Source organism: Rhyacophila brunnea, unplaced genomic scaffold (assembly GCF_057557595.1).
Source record: "Rhyacophila brunnea isolate RB1 unplaced genomic scaffold, BYU_Rbru_1.0 scaffold_2, whole genome shotgun sequence".
NCBI classification, from domain to species: Eukaryota; Metazoa; Arthropoda; class Insecta; order Trichoptera; family Rhyacophilidae; genus Rhyacophila; species Rhyacophila brunnea.
In genome coordinates, this window is record NW_028232859.1 from 23,161,601 (window position 1) to 23,188,509 (window position 26,909).

Genomic DNA, 26,909 nt, shown 5'->3' on the forward strand with positions numbered 1-26,909 from the left:
TAGGGAAAGCCAGGAATCCTAAGCCATTCAAGAATATCTGCCTCACTGAACAACTTGTGTCAAGTGATTTACTGTTTAATATTTAGTTAATAAACTTAGTTTCTAAATATGTATAATTTAGTAAATACTTGATTTTAATTATAAATAAAACCGTAATTTGCTAGTACAAATTTCTCAACAAAACTATTTTTACGAAATACCTGTTTTAATTTTTACCATATTTTGTATGTATGCACTATAATCCGCTGCTTTCACTAATTGGACACTTGTCTGGTTTTTGGGGTGGCGGATTACTGAGAGAGTACTGTATTGTGAATAGAGTTACATTAATCCGGCATCCATTAAAAAATAATTTTATAATGTCAACGGGTTCAAGCAATTTCTTTGAATTTTATACAAAATAAGTATCGTTTTAATTATACTAATATTACTTCTGACTGAGAAATATGTGGTGATAATATTATCACGTGGTAAATCATTTGTCATCTGCAAACCTATTGTCATTTTATAATTTGAAGCAATCAGTTAAGATACATAATTGCAAATGACGTTTCGTTTTCTTTTGTTAAAATCCGCAAGAGAAGTTGCTCAACTAATTTATCCTGCTGTGCAATCTGTGGATTCCCTTGCGATAGATTACCGCGCCGCGGATTCAAGTGGCACTGAGTAACCAAGGTGATAACTACTCACTAATCTCAGCGCCGTAGATTGAACTCGCGGTGTGCACACTTAATAAAGCTACCGGTGTGTCTTAAGCGATGATTTAAAAGCAATTAACTATAATAATCTATAGTTCAAAATAAAATATTGTGTTTTCTAAGAAAAACCTTAGTAGGGCACAAAGTTTGGCAGAGTGTCTATGCTCAATACAATACACAATGTCTTATGATCTCATTTTTTCCCATAGAACTTGGTGTTCAAAAGAAATAGTAGAAGATTAACATTAATCTTTGCTCTTCCAAACAAGTCCATGATGCTACAGCCGTCATATTGTAGTTGGAGTAAATTTTGAAGATCCAACTCAATCTTTTCCACTTCCACTCCCATGAATTTCCCTTTGATGGTAAAAAGTCCGTTATGGTTGGTGGGGGCAATTTCAAACTGGACATTTTTGAACTGCGAAACAGTCAGGCCGTCAATCTCAATCAAAATGCCTTTTTCGTGCAATTTGGTTGCTGAATATTTTAAACTTTGCTTGGATTTAACCTTCCCGGGTACTTTACCTCCTTTCCGATCCATCGAATGCACGGTGCTAGAAAAATAAAATTACTTACAATTGAAGAAAGGGACACATGTGAAAATGAGAGGAACAATATCATAAAAAGTCATAACAATGTTTTTTTGTAATTTAAAATCTTTCAAATATATTCTTGTTTGTGTACAAGGAATACTTGATCAAAATATACGAGCATATCTAAACACCGTTATTTGAAGGGAGCATAATTGAACATGCCGGCACCCAAGTATCGCGTACTCACACGTAGTTGGGTGAACGCTTGACTAGTTTGTATATGATAATATACGGTTTGGGCGTAATACCCCGTTTACACGCGCATGGATTTACTGCTGAAAGTATGTATTATCGCGACGAAAACAAGAAAATAATGCGACAGTTGGATTTGTTCGATATCTGCGCCTGCAAAGTAGAATGATAGTAGCGAACCTGCCAGTAATAAAACCAATTACACCGCAGAGACTCATTTTGTGGTTAACTGATTTTCACTACCTGTCAAATAGTACTATGAAATGACAACATTGCGTCTCGCTTACTCTTGAAGAATGAGCTTGGCGAGACAGTCAGCACTTTTACGTGTAAGCAGTTATTATCATGATAGTTTAAAATATGCACTATTGCTGCAAGTAAATCCATGCACGTGTACAGGTGCTATAAGGTCGCACAGTAATAAATGGCATTTGACAGCCTATTTGGATGGACAGCCTATAAATTAGTAAAAACTATCTTCCTTTTCCACACAGATAATAAATAATGTACAATACACAAAATAATCTTACCGTTTTCCGGCATTCAAATTTTCAAGACATTTGTTGATATACTGATTGTAAAAGCGACATTGATCTTCATAAAATCTGGTTTTTTCATCTAAAGTTTGCTTAGTTTTCTTCATCATTTGGAGTGCCTTCAATTGCGCTTTACGGTATTTTCCTTTGTTGCACAAATCAAGAGCGATTGCAGTGACGATACTCTGATAGCCGTCTTCTCTTGTGACATAACCCTTTTCTTCAAGTTTATTTAAATAGGTACGCAGTTGTGAAATATGCTCTCGTAATGTCATATTGGCATTATGCTTGATGATTCCAGAGTATAATTTTTGTTCCATGCTCCAACTATACTGTTCCTGCTGCTCTTTTGTTGTACCAATACACAGAGCTTCTAGTAAATGATCACCTAACAAAAAAGAGAATATATTTAAATATAAAATATAAGTATTTAGAGCAGTGTTTCATAATTAATTTTACTCATGGAATTCTACCATGTTTTGGGCATAACATAACAGAAACCCCATAAATATTCTACCGTTGCATATAAAAAATACATATTTTTTTAAGAATCAAAAGTATTGGGAAAGAGTCCAAATTATTTTCTCCACAGTTGAGATTTAATATAAAATTTCAACTTATGAGACAAATACTTTATCAATGTTTACATTATTCCCCGGAGTGGTGCAGTGCCCCTGTCCTCATCCATAAATCCACCCAATTAGCAACAACAGGCAAAACGTTGAGTGTCAAAAGCTTCAAATACCTGGGGGTGCACATCATGGGAGATATCTGAATGGGAATGGTTGGAGAAACATTCAACTGTATGCGGAATGTCTAGGACTCTAAAACAAATTCAGTCTGTTCAACGCTTGCATTCTCACAGTGCTGCTTTACGGTATTGAGTCATGGCACCCTATGAAGGTTCAGAGCAACTGAATACTGAGTTTCGAGACCAAATGCAAGATACTAAGTATGCAACAGTATAACTTTAGGAAATGAAAATGTTTTCATCATTTTAAATCTCATTAGAAAATAATGACACAATGTACATAATATATGGTACACGATGACTAAAATTATGAAAATAGTAAACAGTATAATTACCATTTAAAAATGGCAAGACGGAGACACACAATTCTTTGGTCTTGATGAAGAGTTTGTTGATGTCAGTCATATCATCAGCAGGTAATTGGTATTTATCAACAAGTGTCAAGCAGACTTCTGTGTTTGCCAGAGGAGCAATGGCCGCCAAAGGAATAAGATCGCTGGAGTCAGCCGGGCCCAGGACATCGAGTAATTCATGCAAGCGGTCTGAAGCATCGGGTGCTATAATGTCTTCATACTCCACGAGTAGTGAATGGGTATCGCAAATTTCCTAATTAAACAATCAAAACAATCTTTTTTAACCTGCATTCAGCATGGAATAATATAGAAAGAATATCCTTTGCTTTTATTGAATATGTATTTGTGTTGTAAGATAATTTGACACTCAGGTAAAAGTACGGGTGTTTATACTTTTCCCAGTTTTTCAAAATAGCGTTACTTACCTACTTAATCTAAGCAAGGCATTTTTTACAAACAATAAAAAAGGAATTTTATTTAACACGTGGGCCCCGACGTTCTGGGGTACAATGAGCACAATAATTATAATAATTCACGTTACTAAGCAAAATTACAAATGGGCTTCGTAACTAAAATCTAACATCTATTTTGATGTGCCTCAGTTGGTTGTAGCTTAAGGCTGTCTACTAGTCGTGAAATGATCTGTAATGTGCCACTGACGCAAATACTTAAATTTAACAATTTAGATTTTAGATCGAGAATCATTTTTGTAATACAAGATCTAACTAGATACCTAAAAATAGGTCAGACCGAGTGTGATTCAAACACACATCTTTCACTGTCCAGATGAATGGTTTACCCTTAGGTATCAATTGGAGAGATCTAATGTGAAAATATAAACAATAATATGTGACTACATGATGTAGGTACATACCTGAATATTAATATAAATGTGTGGCTTATTCAGTAGTGTCGCTTCAGAATATTCATCTATACAAAAATACTCTTCCAGCGAGGGGCCCTGGCAACACTGACGGAAAAAATTCTTCATCTTTTCGTGGCAATCAATTATGAACGGGTTGAGACATTGCAAGTGGGATGATTCTTCACCAAACTAAAAACACCATTGAAATATTACTACAAATACAGTGACAAGGACGACATAATGAAATTGATTATTACTAGAATGAAGTAAGGACATAAATTTTATGGTGATTTAATAACACGAGATTATACACATAATGGATTATAACCAATGATGATATTCTTTCTTACCCCTTTTTTTGAAGCAGAAAAGTGTAGAATTTTTGCCACGGAAGCAAGATTTCTTCGCTGATCATTGGAGAGTGCTTTATCGTGAGACAATGTTACAATATCAAACGCATCCGGAGCAACAATCGCAGCATTAATAAATTGATAATAAATCAAATGACCAACGACCTAAAAAAAAAAGAACAGAATTAGAAATGTTTTTGGGAAATTTACTTTAAAACTGATGTAATTACAATAAATTAAGACAATAAAAATACAGTTAAGATAAATTTACCTTGAGGATGTCTTTTTCTGGAGAGAACGGAAATTTCTTCAACAGAGTGTGATGTAACACTCTTGCCATGTATAATATGGAAAATGGCAACATTTCATGACAGCTTGTGATCCGATCAAGAAATAATGTCACCATGTTTTGGAGAGTTTGTAAGCCTTTACTCAATCTAGATTTTACTTCTTCATAACACAATGCCTGTTCTTGGGTAACAGTATGAGGTAGAGCTCTGAAATTGAGTGATTAAATATTAATTTTTACAGGCAACTATGAACAGTGGTGTATTAGTCAAAATATTATTTACTCAGTAATATTTCATTTCATCAATTATAACTAACTACGTCAATTTAATAAAACAACCATAGAGGTTTATAAAAGTTGTGTACATATTAACTGTAATATACATACGATATCTGTCCTGTTTTCGATTCCAGTTGATTTCTCCAGGTTTTGTAAATATCAATGGGGCTGGTTTCGATAGTGAGATTTTTATCATTCAACATCTTCTCGATCAACGGTCCGACAATATTCCTTAGGCTAGTGAGGCCAGTCATCTGACGTGCGTGATTTACGGCCATCTTCAAAACGATCGGATTACCGGTTATGACGTCTAGAGGTTTGCTAAACTTGCAGACAATCTCTTCTTCCAAACTGCTTCTGAACAGTTTCAGCAGAAGATATTCGTCTCTCGTATTTGATCCAAAATTGTAAAGGGTGAGAATGACGTTTTGGAGAAACTGGTTTGTTCGGCTTTGGGGTAAGCAAAATAAAAGTTTCGACAAGTACGATGGATTAGTTTGCAACGTGTAAAACAAGTGCTGGTAACCGTCTAACAGTTTTCTGCTGCCTTTCGTCAGGGATTTGAGTCCTCGAACACTGGTCGACAGAACATTTTTACTTTGCTTGCTGTCTAAAGTTTTTGACGAATCCACGTGAAGAGCGGAATTACTTCTTTTGATCACCTCATTCATCTTTGTTCTGTGGGCGACGACGTCTTGCAAGGTGATTCTATTTTGCACCAGAAGGCCAATTTTAATATCCATGCCGTCCAACTGTTTGGAGAGTTCCTGGTTTTTACGAATGGCTTGGACAGCTTCCGCCCGCAGACTCTGAAGGAGTATTTCTTTTTCATAGTCGTCGGTGGAAAAATCCAGAAGTGGAACAAAGTGTTTGACAATTTTAAATGGAGGGTCCTTCTTTTGAAACAAACTTAGGAAGGCTTGTCTCGCTCTTTTTCCTCTCCACAAAGCTTGTATTTTAATAATGTTGTGTTCCTATAAAGATAAAATTTAATCAACGGAATGTATGGAAACAGACACGAAAAAGATGATAATATGATTGAATAGAATATCAAATGATGTATTCATATTAGTAATTGGAAATACCTGTGATTTATAAAACACATAGGGATCCTTTGGCATCTTTTTTAATAAAGACCGTTGACGTCTCCTCTCTTTCAAGATGTGTGAAAATTTTCTTTGAACTGAGATGCGCTTCCACCAAGCTTGGATTTGAATTATTTCCTTTGACTTACTTTTTAAGTAGTCGAGTCTGTTGAACAAGTTCAATCGTACAAGGTATCCTCGGATATGAGCCTGCAACTTTGTAATCAATGCCGATTGCTGTTTCTTTCTTCTTTCATTATCATCCTTATTTTGCTGACACATCAACACATTGATGTCTTTCACAGATAAATATCGAGAATGAGGTTTAAAATCTCTCGGTGTGTCCCACGAGTGCGAGTAAGTCTCTATATTTATATATACTGTTTTTCCAGAAGTCGTATGGTGAACTACCCACGGACATGTATTTTTTATATTTTTCGCTTCAAAGTGAGAAATAAACTTTTCAAAAATGTCAATATTCAAAGAACTGTGCTTGATGATTTCTAAATCCATATCCCTCAATGCGGCTATGAAAGCATTCGCATCTATGCGCAGGAGCGCTAGGTTTATTTGCGCCAGGTGGCCAGAGATAGTCTGGACATGTTGAGTTTCTTGGGCCACTTCTTTGATAACATTATTTATGTCCTCCAACCAGAGTTCTTGATTGCACTTCTTTTTGCGAACCATTTTCATCAAACGTAAATAAAGACATGAATCATCGTTGATCAGTTTCTCGGAGCAATCAAACTTTCCATTTATCAATGCCGTCATGAGTTGATTATGATCATCGTTTTCCACAGCTCTGTTAACACTCTGGAGAACAGTTATCACTGGAAGAAAAAATTATATCTATGGCAATTTGAAAAAATATTATGATATTATACTGAATGGAAAATTATATCAAAATATACTTACAGTCATGCGTATCATCGTCCTGAAGGTTAACTTCGTCAATGCACTCTTGAATATCCACAAGAGTGAGTAATGCACAAGATAAATCAGCATGTTGTTTCACCTGCCGTGCTGCTGTCAATGCGGAGGTATAATTTCTAGCGGATTCAAATCTCAAACCCTCCAGAGGTAATTCCTTGAGTGTGAGCGCATTCCACACACCCTGCCAGTTCCCTCTGTCGACCGCTTTGCTGATGCGACTGATCAATGACAATATGCGAGAACTATTCAGAACATCATCATAGCTTAACTCTTTTTCTGATTCCATTTTATCCAATTTCATTTCTTCATAAACAAGAGGCAACGAATACTCGTCTATAGCTATTGTGCCAAATTTCTTTAATTTGAGAAGCTCCTCATACAATTCAACAGGAAGATTTCCATCGATCGCCTTATTAATGCGTTGAATGATGCTATTGATGGTTATTTGGTCTTTTGATATTGCGTTTCCTTTGTCCACTACCGCTTGAAGAGTCTGATTCCAATCGAAAATATTTCCTATTCGGAGATCATTACTGTTTTCATCTAAGTTTTTCATGAGACCCAAATAGATGCCACTATTTTCACGTTTGACATTTTTTAATTGAAGCCACGGCATTAGCAAGATCTGCCCTAATAGTTTGTCATCTTTTTCGATCACAGCATCAATAGCGCACTGCCATGAATGTGAGAAATTTACGGCTGCGATGTGTCCTTGTATTTCGGCTAGAGTCAAGAGTTCATCGTACGCATCAGCCACATAGCTATCGTTCACGGATCGATTAGCACAGTTTCTCACTTTAATCCTTTTAGCCTCTTTTAACGCACTGTGATATTTTGATGATAAATCTTTTAACACATGTTTCAATTCCACTGCTGGATTATGTAAAGATTCTTCAAAGTCACAATTTTGATCAACGGCGTTGTTGATATTAATAACAGCCGCATGCAATGCAGCCGTATCGCCTTCCAAATTCGATGAGAGTAAACCGCCAATTTTTTGGAACGCCGGCATCACAATACCGTATCGTTTCAATTCTAAACTCATAGCATTAATTTCTTCCTCTGTAAATAATAATTCAAAATAAGCTATCGCTTATACAAATAAAAAAATTGATTTCAATACATAGAAAGCAAATAACGTATGAACAAACATTGAAATTGTAAATATATGTCTAATTAATTAAATACATGCAAATATCACATCATCGCTGGATGTTGTTTTGATTTCATTAATAAACTTTGCAGCATGTAGATATTATACAACTTAATTGAAAGGAAATATATTGACTCATACTGAAGGAGATTTTACCTGTGAATGCTGCTTTTCCATACAAGTCCTGAATGAGAGGTGCTCTCCCGAGTTTGAAAAGGTGTGTACTGAGAGCATGGATACAATATATTACACGAGGCATGTTTTTCTTGTCATATATATCTGTCGTTTCAGGATGGAATGTCTAAAAAAAGTAAGAGACAACTGTCAAAATATTGTAATAAATAATATTAGGTATTGAGAAATGAAAATGATTATTTTCCCAGTAATAAATAAATTATGTCTATTCGGTAAGTAAAAACAAAACATCGATTATCATTAGAATTTCTTCAATATTTCAATGAAGACTTTTGATATTATGTCCAGCATGAAAGAAAAATTCTGAACATTTGAAAACTGTATTCAGGCCCGGTTTTAAGGTGATTCGACCTATTGGGCCCAATCAGACCTCGCGTTCTGGGAGACCCTCGTGCTCTAAGCGACTTCGGGTGTCGCAAGAAAAATAAATGAAAAAAATTATAAAACAATAAGTTGATTTTTAATAGCCATGAAATATTTGAATAAACTTTTAAAACGCGAGATCCCTGTGCTGTAAAATCATACGGGCTCAGACGGTCAAATGGAATAAGTGTCAAAATGGCGGGCAAAAATCGAGGTTTAACACACATCATAAATATTATTTTTTAACCAATATTCTAAAAACTTATTAAAAATATATATAAAGTAAGTGAATCAAATTAGTTTTTTAATAATTCACAAACTGAAACGGAATATTTCATTTTTCCATAAGACAGAAAGCCCAGGGATTTCATTAACCGAGGCTGTGCTCCTTCCATTTCGAGCCCTGATTTCATTGTATTAGAATATCAGATAGAATACAGGATTGTATTGATGTCAACTTACTACAGGTAATTCTGTGGATTTCAGAATTCTTAGCCATTGATTTATGTTGTCTGTATGCCGGAACTGCAGTCCGATAATCTAAAATGACGTAAAATAAGTTAATTCATTTGAAATTGTCTTAAAAATGATTTATCATATTTTCACTACTGTATTAGGGACATTAACATAAGTATCTTATCTATGATTAACATGCACCCGTAATCATATTAAGTGTATGTATTAAAATGTTAATTCATTTCGAGTCATACCTTGTAACGTCTTTGCTCTGGGTCATAAATTTTGTTAGCAGGCAAAGCCTCGGGTGAAATGAAATTACCGAGTTTCGCTAAATATACCCCATTTCTTAGATTTTCTTCCAAATCCGTTGTAACGGGTAACTCTTCTTTTAGGCAAGCTTCCAACCACACTTTTGCTTCCTCGAGATGACATAAATATTCGTATGCCAATGTTTTGTGTCGCATTTCGTCCATTTCCTCTGCCGTCCTTCGACTGTCATGTTCTATTAGATATAAATACAAGCAGGAATTTATAATACAGACCAATAAAATTAGAATACCACGCTACAAAATGCACTGATATTTGAAAAAAGCATGTCAAACTGAAAATAAAATTACCTTTGTTGTCAAACTTTCCAATCAGACACTCCATTGTTATTGTTTCAATTTTTCTTCGTGTTATGTTACATTAATATTATATAGCCTAAACGAGGAACATGGTAAATGAGTTGATTCAATGTTTTCCAATCACAATACGAAAATACTTCAATATAATATCACAAACAACAAGCAGTACATAACGTCCATCCACTACCCACTTTTAGTTTTGAAAGATAAACGGTTTGTGTCATAGATAATGTTAGTGATGTAAAAGTAGGTATATTAGTCTATGGATTTGTGTTTTCTACGCCAGTGTTGTCATCTTTTTGTTACCGAAAAAAATTGTAGTACGACGGAGGAGTCCAATCTCTTTGAGTACGAGTTTTTGTTTATCAGCAAAAAAATAATGGAGAATTTGAGAAATTCTGTGGCGTTTTCATTTAGGTATATTTTCTGACCAAAATGCTTACCGTCGAATTCAATAATTTTTATTTTATCTGAAGTCGAAGGCTTTTTTTATCTCTGATTTTCTTGGTTCACCAAATTTTCTTCTATTGCAAAATTATAGTACTTTGCACCAATTTATGGTACGGAAATATTATCGAAATTTTAGTACCTACTTTTGGCGTATTTTGTAAGGTCAAAATTAAGTCTTATGCCCGCGCTCCATTGGCATGCAAATAAGACGATTACACTCTTCTGACTTTTTTTTCGCGTAAGCACCCAGATCTGCGGACCAGGCTCGTTGGATTTCAAACATGTTTGATATTGGGTGGGAATTAATCGCACAATGCAATAATCAAAATTCACAAAAAAAATAACTTTAACATTTGGAAAGTAGTTTTCACATTTATATTAATTGATTTCACAAATAAATAAATGAAATCACATAAAATAGTTTGTTTCACAAAACAAAAATCACACATCACTCATTGTAAATATAAATTCACTGAATTTTGATAACTACACACATTGGTAAAATTGTTTTCACCGATAAATAATATATCGCACAAAGAAAAGGTAGAAATTCACAAATGTCAAAGTAATAATTGTAGCGACAATAAAATTTATTAGAAGGCAATCGCAAAAATGACGCTTAGGTGCCAATATATTATGTTATGTTTAACGCAGTAATATAATTTCATAGGTACCTATATATTCGTGCTGCTATCGTTCATATATTATTTGATGTAAATCTACAACCAATAGATATTTTTCGGTTCATCGATATAGGTATAAGTTTTGGTAAATGTGCCGCAGATGCCGTCATGAGATTTTATAACTTTCTTTTTAGACCAAACCAAACCTAACTTAACCTAACCTAACCTACCCCAACCTAATATTACCTAATATAATCTTAGTATGTGATAATGATGCATCAAAATGTATAAAATTTTCAAATTTTAAATTAACAATTAATTAGTGGATCGAAAAACCTATGCGTCGACAGAAAAAGGTATTTATTATGATTGCCTATGTAGAATAAACTGTTTTCGTAAAAAAAATCATAAAAGCTCATGACGGCGTCGAAGTTTTAATTAAGTCACTTTTTAAATATGTACTTATATATTATTTGAATCTGAAGGTAGGTACTGAGAGTACAGGGTTCCAGCGGCTAGCTCAGGTGTCCATCGAACCCCGGATTGACAAAAAAAATGTTTTAAATTGAGGAGAAATTAAATGAAACCACGTCTGTCTCGTGCGTAACTTGGTATTATCTTATATTTTAAATTTTCTTTACAGGTTTATATATTTGGTTTATACAATAAGTTTCGCAGGTCCGTACATGTTGGAAAAGGGACGCTTACTTTGTTTCTTTTTTTTCTTTTTTAAATTTCCCGTACCCACGCCGACTAGTAAAAAGGACTCGTGATTGGTCAAATCTGATCGCATTATCTTTGATTCGGCGAATCACGAGCCTGACCCTGGCGCCGGCGCGCGAGGATTTCACCATTGCGCAATGCGCGGCAAAATTTATTATATTTGAATACTTATATTTAGTCTTAAAATTATCTCTTTCATCCATCATCATTTACACTTTTTAAATTAAATTAAATTTATCTTAATTACACCTCCGCCCAATATGTGATTTTCACACACCGGACGAAGGCCTTTACTTATGAATAAAAAATACTTACGTGGTTGAGCAAGGAATCAGATTAGATGTTTTATGAAGCCGTTTCTAGAGGTCAGGGTTACGTTTCGACTTATAGCTACTAAATGATTATTTTACACCGGGAGAAGCCCGCCTGTAACAGGGGTGTATCAGTACATAATACATACTTATGTTTTGCCAAAACATTGTTTAAAATCATTAAACCTATTTTTCTTAGTGTTTGTATTCATTTACGATTAGTTAGTTACAATAGTATATTGATATGTGAAGACTACTTTTTCTTTAGTGCAAATCGATCATTTGACAGTTGTAGTTGATTTGTGAATATCGTCCATTTCCGATGTGACGAACATCTTTTTAAATGTTGTCAGCGCTTTGTGAAAACAGTCTATTCAATTGTGCATATATATTCCCCTTTGATATTTTACTCTGTCCGTCGATCACTACGTAAATTCGATTTGACATTAATATGCAATCATTAGCGTCCTTTACACACACATTCTTTAGCGCATGCTCAGGAGTGTACGCGCCGGAACCCGTTATTGAGCGCGTAATATCACACGTGTCAGATGTCTGCTGCTACAATTTACGCACACATTTACTGCACAACGTTTTGTGCATGTTTTGAGGAGCGCGCGCCGGGATTGAGCGTCTAAAGGCATATCGCGCGTTCATTACGGCGTGATCGTGGAAGTCGTTGGAGGGTAGAACAATTCAATGGTTTTAGTAAGAGTGTGAGTGTGTTATTTTGACACACTGCATTTTGACATTTAGCTCAAACACAGTTTCATAAACAAACCATTCTTGAGATAGAACAATTCAATCAAATCCTTCCGCACACAACATAACCAAAATATAATGCGTGAACAAGTTTAGCTTTATTTTTATACAAGAATACTTAATTTGTACATTATAAATGGATATAGGTACAAAGAAGAAATATTATACTAGCCGAGCTTGTGCAGACGCAAGTATAAGTTTAAATCAAAACAAAAAAACAAAAAAGTCTGGGTTAAAGACTATAGAGTATAGACGGTGTTTTGGTCACCTACCCTTAATTCGTGAATTACGTCAAAACTATCCCGATGATTTAAAAAATGATTTATGAATGAACAGTAGTTCATAATTTGATTGCAAATTCATCCTCATTATCCCCGATGTCCTAATCCATATTTGAAATGTTTGCCGTTGGAAGCTCTTTGTCCTTCGTGAAGAGCAGCAGATCGATATACCACAATGATGGCTAATATACCTACTTCATCTATTCACCTATTTAAAACAATTACAGATTTTTTCGGTCCGAATGATCACGTATTAATGTCAAATCGAATACGCATAGTGATCGACGGACGAAGTCTGGCAACTCAAGAGGGTTAAAATATCAAACATGTTTGAAATCCAACGAGCCCGGTCTGCGGATTAAAAAGTCCGCAGATTTGGGGTGCTCCACGCAAAAAAAAAATCCGAAGACTGTAAATCGTCTGGCTTGCGTGCTAATGGAGCGCCGGCTGTAGAGATAAAAATATATTTGGTCCGATACCTATTAAAAATTATTGTATTTTGGGCGAACAGTACCTTTTTTATATCGTACGTCGTACATAGTATGGTTGGCAACACTGATTACGATAAGTACTTTTCACGAATTAATTTACGGAAATATCGAAATTTTAGTACTTTTATCGTATTTTGTAAGTAATGTCGAAATTAAATCTTTAGGATAAAGATATATTTTTCTCCGTTATCCAAAATTATAGTATTTTAGGCGTACCTACTGTACCTTTTTAATATCGTACATAGTACGCTGACTAAAAATATAGATACCTAGTACAATTGAATCGTATAGTTCCTATATAGGATAAGTCCACTTTGATGAAATGTTGGGAAACTAAATATTTTCATTTAATACTACTTCTTCTTATGAAAACCTATGATTGAATTTATTTTATGGTGGTTTGTTGTTTTTATACAAATATTCACAATAAAATTAATCATTATCATAGCAGTAAAAGAGAAATTGTCAAAAAAGTGATGGACTTATTGGCATTTGAAGCTAACTGTCAAATTTATTGTATTTAGGAACCCAGTGGGTGTGACTTATCGGCTTTGTTTCTCAACACTAACGATATGTGGTTGACAAGTATAGGGTAAATAAAAAGCAATCATTATTTCAATAAACAGAAAAATAATTTGTTAGAATGATTGCAATCATTGGTGATTAGGTAAGGTAATGTACCGGTAGTTGACCTTTTTTCAATAAAAATGCCCAAAATAAGAAACGTAGACGCGGTATTGCTCTAAATTGTAAAGTTAAGAAGAGTGAAGCCATCTGTAGTCGGATTGAGGAACTAACACATCACCATATGTCATAGGAGCGTCATAGCGGCTATTTAAAAACAACACATCACGCCGTAAGCATTTTATTTTTAATTTCTTAAGTAGATTGTTAAGGATATCAGTGGATGTAAGCATATGGCAATTTAATGTTTTTGACTTCATAATATCAAGTTAATGCATTACAGGCAGTCATAATATTGAAGTATTGAGATCATTTTTAATTTTTAATTTATATTTACAAGGAAGCAAGTTTGTGGGGGGTCAACTACTCAAACTTTTTTTTAATACTTTTTCAGTAGTTGACCGGGGGCGGTCAACTACTCAATAAATTAATTAAAATTATATCACTTGGTTTTGAACAATTTTTACATTCATAAGTGTGGAACGATAATTATTTATTAATTAGAAGTGTCCAGGGTGATTCTATCCAGTAGATGACCTAGAGGTCAACTTTTTTTTTTTTAGCAACGGGTTTTGTGTATTTTTTCAGCATTTTTTCTTCGAAAAACAAAAATTTCTTGAATTATAGCTCTGAATATATAGCAACTGAATGAAGCAGGCCAACAATAGCCATCAACTTACGAGAAATAACGACGCGATAAAAAAAAATGCAGGGCATCACGGAGGATTTACTTTGGTCATTATAACATACCCATATAATTAATAATGTTAACATTAACTTTGCCGCAAATTGATTATCAGCCTACCTCACCATACTTTTTTTATATAACCTGCCTGCTTCACCATACTTTCATATAACCTGCCGCCCCTAGGTGAGCAGGGTCTTAGCCAAAAAAGGAAAGAAGACAGTGTACCAGCAGGTAAATGCCGATGATAAAGAATGCATGGGGCTGTCACACCAACCTCCTCTACAAGTACAAAAGAATTCCTCAAGAAATTTCCGAAAATGTGGACTTTGTCCATGGACCCCTCATGCTGTAACAGTACCAGGAGTATCTGAAAGTGTGCCTTCAATGGTTACATCAGAGGAACGCAAGCGGTATTTAGAGAGAGTACTGCAGTTCCTGAGTAAAAACATTGATGAGGAAAATCTTGAATCATTCCGCAAAAACAACGAACCTGATCAAGATGACAAGTCACTGTTCGCACTGTGGTGAAAAGTAAAAAATGAGTTGGAAAATATCACTCCACCTGAGCCGGTCAGACTCATCGATGAGGCATTGCAAGAAGAGGAATCCAATGATATGTCTTTGGCCGCCTGGAATACTACGAACTATTATGATGTTTCATCTCCAATCGCTAGGGCACCTGTGGCTGGTCTAACGACTTGTGATGGTGATTCGTTTCCAATCGTCAGTGTACCTGAGGCTGGTATAAGGATTTGTAATGATACTTCGTCTCCAATCGCCAGTGAACCCGTGGCTGGTCCATCAAATGTTCATAGTCCATTCAAGAGACATTTTTTCTTCCGCGGTAATGGGGAAGAAAAATTCAAGAAGGCGAAAAGGGAAAAAAACCCCACCATTGTTTCTGGTAAATTGTGCCAGGAGTATTTCCTAAACAAATAGAGGAAGAAAGAAGAAATGGAACGGTTGAAAAAAGAACGAGCTGCAGAGAGGCAAAGAAAGAAAGAACTGAATGAGCAAGCAAAGGAAGAAAAAAAAATGGGGAAATTAAAAGCAGTCAAGAAGAAAATGCGTTTTTCTTCTGAGTCTTCTAACCCAAGTGTTGACATTTCAGACTCAGCGGAGAGTGAATGGCATGAGTCTAGTGATGAAAGCTTTAAGCCTAAAACTCGATGGCTGCTCGTTATGAAAGTCATTAATGAACATTATACCATACTTCCCGGGGAAAATCGTCTACATTTCTAAAGTAGTAGCTACTATTTCATCGATGCAAAAGTGCGGGAGACTATGGAAATGGCCAGAGCGGCCCGATGTACTTAGCTATGAATGGAAGGCGGTAGTATCAATGTCCCGACACAAGTAAGCACAACTCATAATGTTTATTCAGTTCCGGATTTTGACTTTATATCTATATTTGGAATATTTAAGATTTTTATGTTAAGTTTTATTTTGGTAAGTACTGAGCCTATGCGTTACTATGTAGTATGTATGTATGTTGCTAAAATAAATATATTTTTGTATTTTTACTTTGACGAAGTAACTAATTTTGCACCTTTTGTTACCCGAACAAAGCTGATGATTGGCTGTCAAACAAAATCCTCTCCTATATAACTTGCTCCTGAACCGCCCATTGCTACCAAGTTGATTCAAGTAGCTATGGGCTAGAGTGGTCTGACAGGAAGCCCTGAGGCAACTCTGATGACAGATTCGCCATGAAGCCTCCTGATTAGACATGGTCAACTACTGAAAAATATAGTGGTCAACTACTGGAACTTTCAATCTTTTGGATGGTCAACTACTGAAACAGCAACATGGTTTTGAAAGAATGAACACAATTTTTTTGTAACAGATCCTTTCTTAATTTTTGCCTTATCATATTAATTAAGATATTTGATCCATTATGAGTAGACTTGCTCTGCCAACATTCGGTCTAATGCTAAAAGTTAATAATAATAATAAGTAACTAATAAGTTATTTTTGAATTATTATACTACAAAATGAATACTATAATTATAGTACGGCTGGAAACACTGGCAAGCGGCCTTTCCAAAATAATCAAATTAAATAGTCCTGCAAACTTATCTGGAGAATGGCCAAAAATGGAACTACGAACTACCATAGGACGCCATATTGAAAAATGTCATCCGAATGTCAGATTTTGCCAGTTACGAGTCGTGATTGGGTAGTTTTCGAGAGTGGCTCCCCCATATCATTCTCCAGATAAGTTTGTAGGTCTGTAGGTAATACCTACCTAATATTGTTTATCAATTTGTGTTTAGAGCAGTGTTGCTAACCGTACTATAATCATAGTATTTGTACAATCATTTTCGGCTGCGTACTATGTACGATATAAAAGAGGTATAAGTATGCCCAAAATACTATGATTTTCAAAATTCGGAAAAAAAAGTTGGCAATAAATAATAAATAGCTCAAAAGCTGCTCCGGCGAATTAAAATACCTACCTTTTGAAATGATGTCTAAAAACAAACGAGATGTTAATCACCTTACATTTGAATTTTTGACTAAAAAAAGGTGACGTTAATTACTTTACGCACAATTTTTTGAAAATGCAGAAAGGTATTGGTCATTCAACGTGTACTATATTTTTTACCGAAATACTATTATTTTGGAGGCTCGGTACTATAATTCCACTTTAGAAATATGGCAACACTGGTTTAGAGTCAAACATGGGCGCCGGCAGTGCGGTGCAACTGCACCACCTTTGGTTTATAATTTTTTTAGATAATTATTGTATATAATACAAATACAGTATAACCCCTATTTTACGTTTTTTAAGGGACTGGAAAAAAAAAACCTAATTGAAGGGAAAATGTAAAAGGGGGGTATTGAAAAAAAGAACATTTAAATTTATGTTTCTAAAAAAATAACATTTTATTAAAAAACAACATTCAATTTAAATTTTTTATTGAAAAAATCATGTATATTACGTCGCCTAAATGCGCGGAACTTGTAACTCCACTTTTGGCCTAAAATGAGTTAAGTATGCAGTGTTATAGTGAATATAATTGTCCATCGATCTGTTCATATATTGTAACTCCAAAAAATATTTACTGTAGCAAAAGCACGTTGTTCATTCCTTGTATCTCAGGCGCTGTTATTTGTCAGTTTTAATACCTTGTAACTCCAGTAAAGTCATACAACAAAGTCAAAGCGTGTTGCCTTGTGTCAAACTCTATCATTGTTTCTGCTTTACATTAAATTTAATTAACCATGGCCCAAGAAAGCGGAAAGCAGTAAGTTTGGTTGTATATTTAATTATGCCAATGTATAATTTCGACCAGTGTTTCTCAACCAGTGGTCCTCAGAAAGTTTCTGGTTTAGCGTCCAAATGCTTATGCTAAAAATTTCAATAAAATCCTTCAAAACCTGTGCACCTGCAAGTGTTTGAGCATTGTGTTATTGTTCTTAAAATATATTAATGGTTTACATGACAAAATCAACTGAGATTGTACGCTATTATATTATAAATAATGTTTTCTTTATGAGTTAGCGGTGCATAAAACGTCTCTGATATTTTCAGTAGTCCGCAAGTGTAAAAAAGTTTAGAAACACTGATTTTGACCTTAGGGACAAATAAACATTTTAAACATAGTAGGTATGGGAGTTTGAGTCAGAAATTTGAATACCTGAATTGAAAACTATTTCAGTGTAAGAAATATATAAATGCGATGTATGCACGGCATACAAAACAAATAATTTAGATAGACTTGTATACCTTGTTCAGCAAGAAAAGAGAAAATACGGCAGAAGTGAAAAGGAATCTGACAAAATTACTGAAAAATATGTGTTTACAATAGACTTACAATGTGTTTTGTTATATCCAAAATCTAATGTGTCCAGCGCATATTTTAAAACAAAACTTGGCATTCATAATTTTACCCTCTACAACCAAAAACGATTGGTGGTCATTGCTGTGTTTGGATTGAAGTCGAAAGTGGGCTTACTACAAATTAGCTTTGTAGTGTAATAAGTCAATTTATTCTTCCTTTTCTACCTCTTTCTGACGACTATAAAACCATTATTCCGTATAGTAATGGAGCTACAAACCAGAAAAATATGTAGTACTCGCTAATGCTTTATTAAATATTGCAATGCCACGTAATATTACCACTGTATAATAAAAAATGGAGAAGGACCATACTCAAATTTAGGTTGATCGATGCGCTCAGTAATTGAAAAGAGGTTGAGAAATCAAAAAAAAATATGTTCATGCTAATTATGTAACTGCGTTTAATGAAGCCAGGAAAAAAAACCTAAGCCATACATGTCACATTTATTTATATGAGTAACATCATTTTTTCAAAAAATTTAATGATGTTAAATTTTACAAATCCATACGACCAGGAGGAAAACTAGAAGACACAGTCGCAACTAATATTCGAGCACTGCAATATAATGGATGGAATAAATGGAAATATTAATTTCAAATTCCGTTTTAGTGATGAATGGCAAGAGCTTTCTCTACGAATATATTAAAGTAAATTCTTTGACAGTCCACCTCAACTATATCAAGAAAGGCTTAAAATAAAATTAAATAAGTACGAATACCTTCAGCCGTTGAAAGCACGTATGGAGGCCGATTATCACTAATTTTATACTAATCTGCCATTTGAAAGCTAACTTAAATACACTTTAATTATGTAAATCTTTTTTCGTTCATTTATGCAATGCTTATTTCCCCTATTTATACAATTTTATTTAATTTTCCAACATAATGTAGGTACACAAACTTGGTACTGTTTATTTTAATTCAAACATTGTAACTCCCAGCTCAAATCTCAAAAAAACAAAAGCAAATCATGTAACTCCTCTATCTTATTTATTAATAAATATTTGGTAAAAATGACCAGATTTACGCATTTATAACATTAAAATACTAATAGTGTTTTTTCAAAAATTTTCTAAACCTGTCCGTTTTATTTTAAAACAGTTTTTTCTTCCCCCTGTAAAGTTGGTCAATATGGAGTTACAAGTTCCGCGCATTTAGGTGACGATTAGTTTGTTGCATTTTTGTTTTTTTTGTTATGTAATTCTCTTTCAAGACTATATAAATATTTAAAAGTGTCATCTTGAATATCAGCAAAGCTTGTAAAGTAGGTTTTTAAACCCTCGGTGAACCTGATTGCTTCTTCTTTTGTTGGAATATCAACCTCTTCTTCGTCAGACAGTTCTTCAGAAGCGCGCGTAACTCGCATATTTTGAATATTTCCGACGTAAATCGCGGGAAAGAAAAACGTAAATGCGGGTATTAAATGTACTGAAATACATCGAGACTGAAAAAATTACACGCAATTGCCGGGAAAACGTGAATTCTGGGCACGTAAAAACGAGGTTATACTGTATAACAATATTATTAATTGGAGAAGTTCTTCACATAAAAAATCAAAACATAAACTTAAACAAAATTCTATAGTATATTTAGTTAGTCCACGAAGTGGACTATGAAAAGGCATTTGACAGTCGTCATCGTGAATCTCTGTGGCAAATTCTGCTAGATTATGGTGTCCCACGGAAACTGGTCGCCGTGATAAGTGCTCTCTACACCAATACAGAGGGTCGCGTGAGAGCAGCCGGAACATCCTCTGACCTCTTTGAAATCACGTCAGGAGTCAAGCAAGGATGTGTACTTGCGCCCTTTCTTTTTATCATCATGATGGATTTCATAATGCGTAAGACGGTTTGCCCCGACAGTGGGATACGTCTACATCATGATGACACAACCCATATATGCGAAGAGAGACTGTGCGACTTGGAGTATGCAGACGACGCAGTCGTGTTTGACTCGACGGTCGAAAGGTTGGAGGTGACCGTAAACAGGCTCGCCGCGAACTCGAAACGTGTGGGTCTTCATCTGAATGCGGCTAAGACCAAATCCATGTGCAGTGCTGCATGCATCGACGCCGACACTCCTCTCCAGGTTTCCGGTCTGCCCGTCGAGCTGGTGTCCAGATTCAAAGACTTGGGTGCCACGGTTGCCGATGATGGTGGTATTTCTGGTGAGTTTGGAATCCGCATGGGTGTGGCGGGCTCTGCATTCAACCAGCTTGGAGTCGCATGGAGGTCAAGGCTGTATTCTGTGATGACCAAATGTCGTTTGTTTAACGCGTGCGTGCTACCTGTGCTCCTGTATGGCTGTGAGACTTGGCATCTTACTAAGCTTCAAGAGTCTCGGCTTTTGAGCTTTGAGAATCGATGTCTCCGCCGAATCTTAGGGGCACATTTGTACGACCGCGTTACAAACACCTGAGTTCGTGAGCAGACACAACAGCCTTCGTATTCCGGATGCCGCCAAAGAGTGCGGTACTTCGTACTTGTGGCACAGCCTCAAGGGTTCCGTCGCCGTGGCAGGCCCTCCCTTATCCTGCAGCGGTGCTACAAAAGCGACCTACGTGCTGCAGGTCTGACATGGCGGGAGGCGCAGGAGTTGGCGATGGACCGAGGGAAGTGGCGCTAACTTGTGCTTGCCTATGCCCCAATGTTGGGACGTGACAGGGTGGAAGAATATTTAGTTAAATCATAATAATTACATGATGAGAGGATGGATATCTTAGGAATCTTTACATTACCTGTCTCTTTGTTCTTCACGCTGATTTTGATGTCTTATGAGTTCAAAAACAACCAAGTTGATTTGGACTAGAGGATGCTGGGATAAGTTGAAAGTAAATGATAATGTTGAAGAGACAGAATACCGACCAATGGTTTTACAGTTTACTTTCTAGTGCTTCAAAGGTACTGGCACACCAGTCAAAAAATGTATCAGAGATATCCAATCCCTTTGGTCAAAACTGACCAAAATAAAATGCTGCATATCCGCATAGAGTTCTTCCGATAGATATCAACCATAATTTGCGGTTGTATGCACTGGCGGCTCCCTGCTTAGGTCATTCGGTCATTGACCTGCCATAATAAATACCTTACAATTGACATAATAATATTAATAATATGTGCAATGTCATATATAATAATATTAATAATAATCGGTGGATTTGAAATTATAGGGCGCGCGATATTGTGTCGACCCAGTCTATTGGGCTTTTTTTTGTTTGGGCGATAATTCCCCGAACAAAAATATTGTGTTCGCCGGCAGTCTGAAAATTGACCCAAATTGAATATTTTTATAAAATTTTCTCTCTCGTTTCTCATACATAAGACAGAGATCGATATAACACAAAATACGAGATCGAAGCTTGTAACGGTGCGTGAATTACTGTAATATCGGCAATGCCCGAGTGCGAGACAAAAGATTTTTTCACCTAATTAAATGAAACAGAATGATAACACTGACTAGATAATTGGTCTCAAGACGCAACTGTGTATGCGGTTCGGATTCGTTGACAGGTTTTGACGAATGCCTTTGGTTATTTTAATCATATGTAAGGAGTTTTTGGTGCAGTTATTGCATATACACACAACATTTGGTTTTTAGTGATTTATAACATTTTTGTGAAGCAGTTAGTACGCACGCAGTAGCAATTGAAGTCTGTGATACAATTATAATGGAAATGGAAGCACGATTCGCATCCAACGATCATCTCATTATATCCGATTTGTTCAATAAAGAAAATTACACTGATTTTAAAAATAATTTTTCCACACGTCAAGTAAATTTGGTACAACTGTTAGAAGAAATAAACATAATCAAGTTAAAAAATGAATTATTGGTGTTTTATCAACGAGATGATTTGCATGGCGCTAATAGTGCAGTTTCTTTTCTACATTTTTTACTCAGCAATAATTTCAACGAAACATTTTCCGAGTCGATCAAAGTTCTCCAATTTATTTGCGTCATACCAATGACAACAGTTGAAAGTGAAAGATGTTTTTCCACTCTCAAAAGAATAAAAACCTTTCTACGCAATAGGGCCAGGATAGACTGACCGCTCTTGCAATGCTCAGTATTGAAAAAAAATATGTGGGAAAAATAGACAATTTTTATAATCGTGTGATTGATGATTTTTCAAAAAGCAAAGAAAGAAACGTGGACTTAATTTACAAAAAATTATAACGCGTTGTGTGCGATTTCGGTTAACGATGGGTTGGCGTTATGAAAAACGGACATTTTTTGAAGGGTAAGTAGGTACCTACCTATAACAATTTCTAGCACTTATTCTATAATGTATAAAAAGTCAATTTGCAATACGTCTTTTCAGTATACAACGAAAAGGCAAATTAAAATAATATATTCAAAATTGACCTGCTAGCTTTTTCCGGATTAATCCGCCAATGGTTGTATGTCTCAATCCGAAGACAGGTCTGTATGTAGGGAAGTCAAAGAAGTATTAATATTTTCTTTCAATCCGATACTTATTCTTTCGATATGACATCCCTACATGCATGAAGAATATGACATCTGGACAAAATTGGTTTCTTAACTCGTTGGACACGGACGACTTAAGACGATTTAAATGTGGTAATTAAAAATTAATTAAAAGGTACGCAGTGATTGTGTTAACCTATCACAATTTCTTTTATATCACTAACATATTGATCTTCTACCGTAAGGGACCACTAATGGTCTAAGTTTGAGTTATTAAATGTATGTATTATTTTCTCCAACACGCACTCATTCTTTTCTGAATTTAAATTTACAATTTTAAAGTCTCGGTGAAGAATTCTGCTGATAAAGGTAAAGGCAGCTAGCTATACGCCGGAGACTAAAATGTACAGCAGTCAAATGAACAATATAATAAATATTGGCATTTTAAATCTTAATTTTTCATGAATAAATTTTTACCATGTCCGATCCTAATAAGATCATATGGGTCTCCACAGAGTGGAAGTTTGTATTAACAGATTTTTGTTTTTATGAGCAATGGATGTTAGCCAATTGCTAAACCTATGAAGTCCAATCCTCCAAAGACAGATTGAAAAACAATGAGTATTTGCCAGACCCAGGATTCGAACCTGTACCTGGGACCCATGACATTATAAGTGGGCGTTTAGATTTACTGCATTTTGAATTAAATCTGTTTTTTTTTCATTACTTTCATGCTGGGACAATAATATTATTATTCATTGGAATACTTTGTTTTTTGAGGTAAGAATACAATTTTTTGTGTTTCACACAAGTTTTCTCTTAAATAGAAATAAAAACAATACAGTAATTGTATATCATTATTTATTAGACAATAAATATTTTCAACATGTATTGAAATGTTAATAGTATAATTTACAAAATGTGCTATGGCTTTAGTTTAGATGCCTAGATGAAAATAATTTAAGACAGTGAAAATATGTAGTGATCACTTATTGGAATAAAAATAATCCTATAAATAGAAATAATATTATTAAATTATCATAATGTACAGTTAAAGTTAATTAAGTTAAATATCAATTATACAAGAGGTAGTTAATATTCACTGAGAATCCTTCTCTCCTCTTCAAATACTGCAGAGGCCGAAATATTCAAAAATTTCGAGTAGGTTTTTTTATTCAAAACAAAAAAGATCACCTACATTTAAAAAAAAATCAATACTTAAATAAATAATCATAGGAGTAGGACATACATCTCTAAAAATGATACAGCGATTAAGTACTATCAGGCAGTTATAGATACAAATTGATATAATATGAAACTTATGCTATTTTCTAAAGGCTAAATCAGTCAATGAAGAAAATTAACCTAAATGATAATAATACAAAGTGTCTTTAAATACAGTTGTCAATCCTTCCTCTTCCTGTCATGGCTGTATAACATGATATTACATAATATATATACCTATTAATACTTTTTAAAGAATATTTCTCAATAATTTTATACATTAATTTTCTATACTACCACTGCATTGGTGGTGGGTATTTTGTCTTCAAAATGGTGGTAGTGATGATGTATGTGCTCGTGAACATATCGATGAACTGTGGAGGCTCCCCCACTTTCTGCCCCTTCTGCATCAGCTTCCGAGCCGCGCAGCAATCCTTTCCATTCAACGGAATCGTTCAAATCTAAATTTGCCGTCAAGTTATCCACTTTCTCGCTCACTTTGCAATTTTGGTAGGACCATTTTTTCTTAGGATTCTTCGTCAGCCTCGTGTTGTTATCGTTTTCCAGCCATTTTTCGACCTGTGCCATGGCTCTCGCGTGATACTTTTCTCGATTCTGATGCTTAATATGGTGAGGAGAAAAAGCATGGCTCTGCACCGCAGCCTTGCGGTTGATGTTGGTCTTCCGCAGCACTTCGATATTGTGTTCCAAGTCGTATGATTTAGATTTCAATTCAGTGCGATTGGATTTGACCTTTCCTTCGGAAGTGACGTTCACTCTGTGCAACACCTCCTGCTCCCGGCAATAGTCGAAGGATTTAGCTCTCGTGTCCGTTAAGGGCTTCAATGATTCCGAAGCAACTTCCGGAGTGATGCATTCGTAAGGTTCCAAGAGTGTGTAACGGAAAGGGCCTTGATCTAAATCATGGGAACGAGATCGGTGGTGGCTTTTCCAAGGTTTCTGTTGGGGAGGTGCCGACGACTGCTGACTCTTCAGATGATACCCCGATTTGGCGTGCTGAGAGGATGAGCAAATTACCGCATGAAGTAAGCTATCATATCGACAGAGGTTAGACTCTTTGTGAGAATTAATGTTAGCGTTGGCGAGGTCCAAGTAGCCGTTGTTGGGCTGGTCGCTGAACACTGTCCTGGCGATGGGCTCTGAAGAGTGTTTCCCGGTGAAGGTGTTGGACCGATTCCGCTGACGGTGTTTAGCGTTCAAGCTGTCGCCTTCCAAACTGCTCACCCCGCGTTGATCAATGTATTGTTTTCTGTTGAATAACAAAAAAATACTTAGTACCTAGTTACATTAAAACGCGGAAATTTATTTAAAGAATAACTAGATACTTAAAAAATTTATACCAAACAGATAAGAACTTTTATAATAAAGGGGATTGATTTTAAAAAATATTTTTTTTTGTATTACAACACTTAGGGACTGGTCATAGACAACTTCTATTTTTTGCTAAGAGAGGAGTCATACATTTAAAAGAACTAAGATCCACACTACAGATCATAACAGATGAAAGTAGACTAACTAAATCATTTTTGTTTAATTGGCGCTATAATCTGATGTGGATATTTATTCACCGCCTCACAGGGGTTCCTTAACAGATTTTTAATATGATAGATGTTAGGCACTTGCTCAACCCATTAGGTTCAAGTCCTGAATTGAAACACCCATTGACATTTACCTCAACAAAACATCTAGGTTATTCATTCCTTCAGAAAGTGAATCAAAAAATTACAGTTCTCATTTCTACGAGATTCCAATGTATGCCCCTGTCACTACTTTCAAGAGTTGTCTGATGCAGGTAGTGTTTTCAGATGGCCTCGGCAAATAAAAAGTATCTTAGTTATATATTTTTCTTTCATTACCTAGTCGTTTGAAAACTGAGATGATTCTTCTCCATATTGGCCTGGATGATTTCCAAGAGTTCCCTCCGCTGCAGGCTGCCTGACCGCTTCTTATCGGGTACGCCTCGCCCCCGCCCGCCGTCCGCCGATTGCACCCCTGTCTGCTCCGGACTGGATGCGCACAGTTGTACTTCAGAAAACACATTGTCTCTTTGTGAATTCCAGATGTCGTTTTTGTGAGTATTATTACAATTCAAATTGTTCTGTTGATTACGGTAGCGAGGACTGAGATTATTTTTTTGGTACTGGCGCTGTCGGATGTTTCTTTTGAAACCTTTGGGAGTCCTCAGCCTCTCGGAGCAGTCTGAGACGTCATCATCAACGGAGAGACGAGATCTGCGCTCCTCTTCCGCGGGCGCTGCCAAAGTTTCCACTTGCTTGTCAGCGTCTACAGCTCGCAGCGCGGCAGGAGAAATTTGCTGTTCCGGTCTTCTGCGGCGCGGTTTTCTCCTTCCTTCTCGGACGTGGGCGCTGAGATCTCGTTTGAAACGGACTTTCTGATCCATACGGGTGGGACTGGAGCTGTTGAGTCCGTTCGGCCCGCTGAGGCCCTCCTCTGCTGCGCGCCGTTGATCTGGAGACACTGTCAATCGTACTTGAATCGTTTTCGACCCATAGTGGGGCACGGTCACTGTTTTCCCCACTGACTCGTATATTGTCGACACGATACCAGCAATGTCCTGGAAGATGTGAAATAACAATATTAGAAAAAAAATATTTTTAATATTCTAGGTATTTTAGTATTTTGTTAGGAGTAGGAT

At 35.7% G+C, this 26,909-nt stretch overlaps 2 protein-coding genes across 2 annotated transcripts in view; both read right to left on the reverse strand.

Moving 5' to 3' along the window:
- Nucleotides 1–567: 567 nt before the first annotated feature.
- On the reverse strand, nucleotides 568–9,928 carry LOC147072076 (ras GTPase-activating-like protein IQGAP1). The gene is made up of 13 exons (XM_085946793.1): nucleotides 9,712–9,928; nucleotides 9,346–9,596; nucleotides 9,098–9,175; nucleotides 8,234–8,378; nucleotides 6,907–7,986; nucleotides 5,992–6,821; nucleotides 5,015–5,880; nucleotides 4,610–4,835; nucleotides 4,339–4,503; nucleotides 3,998–4,177; nucleotides 3,106–3,376; nucleotides 2,014–2,407; nucleotides 568–1,252 (listed from the first exon to the last, which is right to left on the reverse strand). Exons 1-13 carry the CDS (start codon nucleotides 9,743–9,745, stop codon nucleotides 892–894), a joined length of 4,881 nt encoding a protein of 1,626 aa, XP_085802919.1. The 5' UTR covers nucleotides 9,746–9,928; the 3' UTR covers nucleotides 568–891.
- Nucleotides 9,929–24,377: 14,449 nt separating this feature from the next.
- nkd (NKD inhibitor of WNT signaling pathway naked cuticle) overlaps nucleotides 24,378–26,909 on the reverse strand; it is an 83,715-nt gene continuing 81,183 nt past the window's right edge. Inside the window, exons 4-5 of the mRNA XM_085946458.1 lie at nucleotides 26,110–26,828; nucleotides 24,378–25,502 (exon numbers count right to left, since the gene is read on the reverse strand). Coding sequence (XP_085802584.1) covers nucleotides 24,521–25,502; nucleotides 26,110–26,828 — 1,701 coding nt within the window. The 3' untranslated portion in view covers nucleotides 24,378–24,520. The remainder of the gene's footprint in view (nucleotides 25,503–26,109; nucleotides 26,829–26,909) is intronic.